Here is a 7,362-nt window from a genome sequence, read left to right as displayed (position 1 = left end):
GCGCCGCCTAGTTTTGCTAGCATCACCTGCACACGTAAGCGCTGCCTGCATCGCAAACTCTGGTCGATGAGGGTTCCCCTTTCTTTCACTCTTCACTACATTTCTTATCTTTTGGTAGGATTGAAGTGGAACACTTGTGCAAGCCTATATAAAACATGAGGAACCCCATTGGCTGCCCTTTCTCTACCTCCCTCCTCATAAAGGTTTCTAACACCCAGGTTCAAGCCCCATTCCCTGCAGTTTGGTGCCATCATATGGTTCATTCACTTGGCTATGATACTAGAAGGCTCATAGTGACCATATCCTCTTCCCGTTCCTACACTATCAACCTCTACCAGCATCATAATGGATGGGAGTTTACTAACCCCATTCAGTAGCCAGCCAATAAGTGAGTGCTGTGGATGTATGGGCACATCAAAAGCCGCCATGAGCACATGAAAACACTACACTAGGCCAATAGGTACTCAGTACTCCTGAAAAACTCACATTAGGCCTCAGGCAATCAACCTCAAAGATGTTGCAGGATATTTGCTTTGAACTACTTATGTGGTGGATATCAAGACTGCAACTTGAATATGACACCCACAACCCACACTACTCCAATGATTTTTTCTCCATATAATGGAAACACAAAAAATCCGCCAACCACATGCAAGAGAAGCATAAACAGGAAAACTAATTATGAGTCGAGTAACTTCATACCACAACTGCAATGTAATTAGTGATCATCATCCTTTTACACATCCTGATTCCTGACAAATAAAATTGTCTCAGATTTGCAAGAGCTCAATTTTTGGTGGCTAATCAAAGTTCAAACTATGCAGGTGGTCAGGAGAGTATGTGAATGTATGAATATATTCTTGTCAAAAGCCTACATATATCCTCAATTGGATCCTGCTACTACTGCAACATAAACAGGAGGTGCTCGAAAAATCATTGTGCTTTCAGCTCATCCTCAAACTTCCGTAGCTTCTCCCTTATCGCAGGTAGAAACAATGTCAAAGCTTGCAAGAAACTGCTCTTCTCTGACTCTTCAATAGCTGCAACACTTGATAAGTTCACCTCTAGCTGCCAAAACAAGAAGAGTAATGTGCTGTAATTACCCAAACACTTAAAGCTTTAAGTCTGCGGGGGAAAGCTTTAAGTCAAAACCTGTAAGAACACATGCCTTCAACTCAGCTGACTAATGGCACCCAGCACTTGGGTTTCACGTGGACATGCAAAGCCTAATTATGTAGCAGTTTCGGGTTAGTTATAAGCATAGTGCCGCTTTGTGAGCCCTAGTCCAGGTACATGTCACAGTGACAGCAGACCAAACTAGCCAAAATATCTCTTAATCAATTGAAGAGTCTGCTAGCCTGACAGTGTTGTCCAGCATAAGGTGCTCTAACACAACCTACATCAAGCATCAGCCATTTTAAAGGGCCAAAAAACCATTTTAAACTGTGCAAACATTGGGAAATATCCAAAAGCCGATCACATGGCAGGTCCATTTAGAAACAGCCAGGCACGGACTGCCATACTGTTAACAGACGCCACAATGGCGAGGCAGTCCACAAAAGCTCACACTGGCCACATTGCCCTTTGTTCCCCTTGTTTCTTTCACAGAATGGGAATGCATTTGTTAAATTCTTGTGCACTCCTCTGAATCCACGGGAATGATAGTGACAACAATCTACCAGAATGGATGAGATGCCCAAGGGAATGCTTCCCCTCTCCCCATGTAGGGTCAACACCAAGGCACGATCACCTAGCTCTTTCCAATCCTTTTAAAAAAACATAATTTTTTAGAATAAAGGCATATATCAGGATACCTGAAGGTCATCCAGGTCATTGTATGAGGCCTCCGGAACCTTCAGAGTACCTTCCATGTCCTTCACATCCATCCAGTCCCCTACAGGTAAGGCAATGCTATACATCAGTGCAAGGAAAACAATGCTTTGAATCAATACAGTGAAATCTCCATGACACACAGCTTACAGAGAAACACATGTTTACCTTTGAACTTCATGGTGATCTCGTAAGTGTATCCATACCTTTTTGTGTTCCGGACGGTCACGAGAGTTGCCTGCGGGAAGCGTTAAGATAGATTGTTACAGAACCTGATCTTGCCTTTTAAACCATGTAAGCAACAGACGCCCAACTCCATATACTGGTTAGAACCCTGGGTAATATAGGAGACATACTTCCCCCACACAACTGCAAACTTCCGTGAGTTGTGCACGGCCATCCTTCAGCTCTAGAGGCTCCAAGCTCAAAAGCAATTCCTGAAGTAGCAAGCAATTATTTAGATAAATCCTTGAAAAACACCAATTTTAATGGAAAAACAAAACAGTACCTCAATTCTGCTTGTGGCCCACTTTGTCACACTTTTTTCTTCCCATGTTCCTGCCTGCCCCAACAGCAAGTTTCAGTATCAGCTAAAACCTTGAATTTAACATGAAGACCCATAATGATTACCCACATCATGCACACCAAATGGAGGCTTATAAAAATTCACAAATATGTACCACATGGCCAAACAAGGTGAGCCTTATAAGCATCACTGACCCGGACACAAAAATAGTGTGTCCTCTGAAGCCTGCAGACTCCACACCCCACCCATTTTACCATCATGTCCTATCATACGAACATCCTGCCCTCCATCCACCGGACTAACGAGAACACACCACACAACTTGAAACCTAAGTGTTTTGAAACTCATCTTAGGGTTTCCAAGCTACAGAGGACTGCTTATCTTCAGCTCAGAATGAATCATTGATTGAATAACGGTGTCCGATAAGCGTTTTCATCATGCTTTAAACGGTACCAATGAGGTCAAGAATCGTTCGACAAGCACAGCCCTTGATTTTGCACAGTAAACCCTAATTCTTCACGCCTGCTTCCAAGATATAGAAAAGACTGCCTCAAACTAAGCTGGCCTGCCTTTCATTTGCATCACATTCGGCTGCAAAAATGAGCCATATATTGGATACACGAATCAGATATATATTGCGAGATTCTGTGTGATTCTGATGCAAAAAATAAGCCATTAATCGGACAAACGTATTATGTATCTATGCTATGACTAGGGTTTTACGGTGTGGGATTAGGGTTTCCAGGGTTCTGTGAGATCGGATATGGGTTTGCAGAATTCTAGGGCTAAGTGTTTCCAGGTGGAACTTATGTGAGGCTAAGGTATTGCAGAATCGTACGAAAGGAGTTAGGAGGGCACATTATGAAGTGCAGGTAATGAGAAAGAAGAGGAGATGCAGACCTGATTCCAAGCAGATCCGAGGCGGAGGGCAGGCTGGGGGGCGTCAGCCAGGTCCTGTTCGGAGAGCTTGCGCGGGACAGGGTCGGGGGCGGCCTGCTCAGTCTTCGTGCGAACCCAGTACGTGTAGGAAGAGCCCTTCTTTGAGGCATCCAGAGAAGCAGAATCCATGTAAGAGAGAGAGATGACAATGCTGCAACAGACAAGAACACGCCCACCTTCTTCCTCTCCAAGGTTTTTATACAAAGAAGAAGAATGTAAGTGGAAAAGGTCCAAAGCCATGCATTCACACATGGCCGGACAAACATGGCAATGGAAGAGAGAGCAACAAGGTATAGAGAGACCTTTCACACACACACCCCCCCTATGCATGTGCACATATATATATATGTGTAAATTTTAAGAAATGCTTCTATGGATACGAATGTACAATTCAAGAGGACAAACGTAGGTGATTACTGAAGGCGTGAAGCAAGGCAAGCACCAACATTCCTCGAGTTCCGAAGTAGATCAATTCACAAAGGGGAGCAAGCCCAAAGCTTTGCGGAAAGCTTCGAACTTCTCACAAGGAAGTGTCTTTGTGAAAAGATCGGCGAGGTTGTCCTGTGTTGGCACATAGGCCAAGCTGATCTCTCCTGCTGAGAGTCTCTCCCTGACATAGTGATAATGCACCTCAATGTGCTTTGTGCGAGCATGGAAAACTGGGTTTCTCGCAACTGCCAATGCACTCTGACTGTCAGTGAAGATAGAGGTGGCAGACTCCTGTCCAACACCCCATAAGCCGTCTGAGCCACACACACTCAACCGTAGCTGTGTGAAAGCTGCCTTGTACTCAGCTTCACAACTAGAAGTGGCCACAGTAGATTGCTTCTTGCTCAACCAAGATATGCATGAGCTACCGAGCATGAAACAAAAACCACTTGTGGACACTCTTGTGTCATAGCAACCAGCCCAATCTGAGTCCGAGAAAGCATGCAAAACTGGCGGCAACGATCCCCCCTTGGGATAAAACAACCCAAGATGTATGGTGCCACTCAAGTAGCGAAAGATGCGTTTAACTGCCTTCCAATGCTGAGACCCTGGGCTATGCATAAACCTGCTCACCTGTGAGACTGCAAACTGAATGTCCGTCCTCGTAATGCATACATAAATGAGGCAACCAACAGCTGTCTGATAGAGTGTGACATCAAAGTGATCTCCAGCATCATGTAGACTCAACTTCAAACATGTCTCCATTGGAGTGGCAATAGGCTTGCAGTCTTCAAGGCCAAATCTCTGCAACAATGTCTCAATATACTTTGTCTGACACAAAGCAATACCTCCATCACACTGCTTAAACTGTATCCCCAAATAATGATGCAAATGCCCCAAATCTAACATCTCAAAAGAGGCATTCAAATCAGCCTTAAAATCAGCAATATGACTCTCATTTGGTCCTGTGAGCAGCATGTCATCAACATATAGAGCAATGATTAGATGTACATCATCCACACATTTAGCATACAAAGTGCTTTCTGTTGGACTATTTTGAAAACCTTGTGCAGTCAAATATGCATGTATCTTTTCATACCAAGCTCGTGGAGCTTGCTTTAAACCATATAAAGCCTTTTTCAACCTGCACACTTTGTTTTCCTGCCCTCTTTGAACAAAACCACGAGGCTGCGATACATACACCTCCTCATGCAAATCTCCATTCAAGAACGCAGTCTTTATGTCCAACTGATGTACATTCCAACCATTATGAGCTGCCAATGCACAAATGCTACGAATGGTAGTCATACGACAAGTGGGAGCAAAGGTCTCATCAAAATCAATGCCCTTTTCTTGAGCATAACCCTTTGCAACAAGTCTAGCCTTATAGCGATCAACACTGCCATCTGGCTTTCGTTTCAACTTAAAAACCCACTTACATCCAATGGCCTTTTACCAATAGGCAAATCACACAAAGACCATGTACCATTCTTCATTATAGCATCATATTCACTTTGCATTGCAGCCAACCAATTTTTTGATTTTTGTGCCTCATCAAATGAAAGAGGTTCTTCCTCTTCACACATACTAGACACGGCCAAAGCATAACAATCTGATGCATGAGGCATGCTGAAAACCTGAACGAGTACGACTAGACATAGGTGCATCAATTTTACTATCATGCAAGGTTTGCACCAGCCATTTAGGCATACCTCTAGCCTGCTCATTTTTAGCCCTATCCTCATGAATTATATCCTGTAAATCTGCATCAGAAATAGGCTGATCTATGATGTCATTTGAAATCTGCATAGGCTGAATATTTGCCTCATTAGGACTTACATTTGAATTCCCACTTGTAAATAGAGACAACAATGTATCAAATACATCTCGTGATGAGATGCAAGTAATCAGAGATGTTGTCTTTGATGAAATGAGTAGTTAGTATACACCAGTGAAGGTAATAGATATAGATGCAAGAAGTAATGATGTTGCCCCACATGTAGAGCAGCAATCACAAGGCTGAGTAGACCTGGAGAGTCCTCTCACTGTGGATCCACTATTACCTTTTGTGCTTGATCTATCAATAGGTCACTCATATGTTGATGGTGACTCAAAGAAAAGGAAAAGAGAAATTAACCTTTTGTGCTTGATCTATCAACAAGTCACTCATATGTAGATGGTGACTCTAGTGGATCCAAGCATAGCCTTTCAATGAGGAGCTTAGCATTCTGTTAGTGGTTCTGTCACATCAGTGGTGGTTACTCTTGGTGCAAGAATAAATAGGGCTATTTTGAGGACACTGACAGTGATCCAAGTGTACACAGGTCTACAAGGGTTAGATACCCTATTGATAGCTTGAGATATGATGGATATACAACCCATAATTATGCTTACATGGTTAAAGCAATATAGGAGTTGGAGCCCACTTGTTTGAGTAGGCACTTGGAAATAAAAAATGAAAAGATACCACAAATAAGAAAATGACAACATTGGATGCAAATGGAACATAGGAGTTAGTGCCTTTGCCTAAGAAAAAGAAGGCAATTGGATATAGGTGGGTGTATAAGGTCAAGCATAACTCAAATGAATCAATAATGAGAAGGTATAAGGCAAGGTTGGTTACTAGGGGTTATGCGTAGACCTATGACATCAACTATGAGGAGACATTCAGCCTAGTTGCAAGAATGGTAATTGTGAGAGCACTCATTTCTATGGCTACAGCATAAAATGGATGTAAAGAATTCTTTCTTACATGGTGATTTTCAAGTATACATGATGCATCCACCAAGTTATGAGAGTGATGCACACCCAGATTTTGTATACAGGTTACACAAAGCCTTGTATAGCGTAGCAGATACCCATAGCATGGTCAAATAAAATCGCAAAGTATCTTTTTACCATTGGATTTCACATATCCACAATGTAGATTTTTCACTTTATGTGAGAGACAAATAGAGAGATTGTGCTATTAGTCATTTATGTGGATGACTTGATTGTCCCTGGGTGATAGTGGCATACATGATGTCAGAATGCTTTTGAAGCAAAAGTTTGAGATGAAGTATTTGAGTGAGCTATTGTATTTCTTGGGTATAAAGGTGGTGAGATCACCTCGTGGCATTTTATTATTATAGAGGCAATATGTCTTGGACATGTTATCAAAGTATGGTGGTATGACAAGCTGTAATCTTATTTTAGTGCCATTGGAGCATAACATAAAGCTTTTCGTAGATATAAGTGAGCTTTTAGAGGACCCCACACTATGTACATGTGCATAGTGCATAGCTTGATCTATATGACCATTACTACGCCACACTTGAGCTATGATGTTGGACTTGTGAGTCAATATATGTAGACTCCCAGGAAGCCACACTTGGATGTGGCTAGATAGATTCTCAAGTACATAAAGTCCATAATTGATTATGGACTTTTCTATGAGGCTAGTACACACATACAACTACATGGGTACATACATGGGTACACAGATGCTGATTAGGCTGGTAGTGTTACAGATACTACCAGTTGATTATGGGCTTTTCTATAAGACTAGCACACGCATACAACTACACGGGTGCACAAATGCTGATTAGATTGGTAGTGTCACAGACGAGAGATCTACCAACATCTTTATGTTTACTTTT

At 42.3% G+C, this 7,362-nt stretch overlaps 1 protein-coding gene across 1 annotated transcript; it reads right to left on the bottom strand.

Moving 5' to 3' along the window:
* Positions 1-698: 698 nt before the first annotated feature.
* LOC147626397 (uncharacterized) lies at positions 699-3,470 on the bottom strand. The gene is made up of 6 exons (XM_086816504.1): positions 3,257-3,470; positions 2,339-2,392; positions 2,187-2,267; positions 1,999-2,068; positions 1,815-1,894; positions 699-1,068 (listed from the first exon to the last, which is right to left on the bottom strand). The coding sequence occupies exons 1-6, from the start codon at positions 3,422-3,424 to the stop codon at positions 934-936; spliced, it is 588 nt and encodes a 195-aa protein (XP_086672630.1). The 5' UTR covers positions 3,425-3,470; the 3' UTR covers positions 699-933.
* Between the last annotated feature and the right edge of the window lie 3,892 nt (positions 3,471-7,362).

This window comes from Cibotium barometz, chromosome 22 (genome assembly GCF_041138505.1).
Source record: "Cibotium barometz isolate CiBa-2024 chromosome 22, ASM4113850v1, whole genome shotgun sequence".
Taxonomy (NCBI): domain Eukaryota; kingdom Viridiplantae; phylum Streptophyta; class Polypodiopsida; order Cyatheales; family Cibotiaceae; genus Cibotium; species Cibotium barometz.
This window is presented reverse-complemented; position numbering and strand designations above follow the sequence as displayed.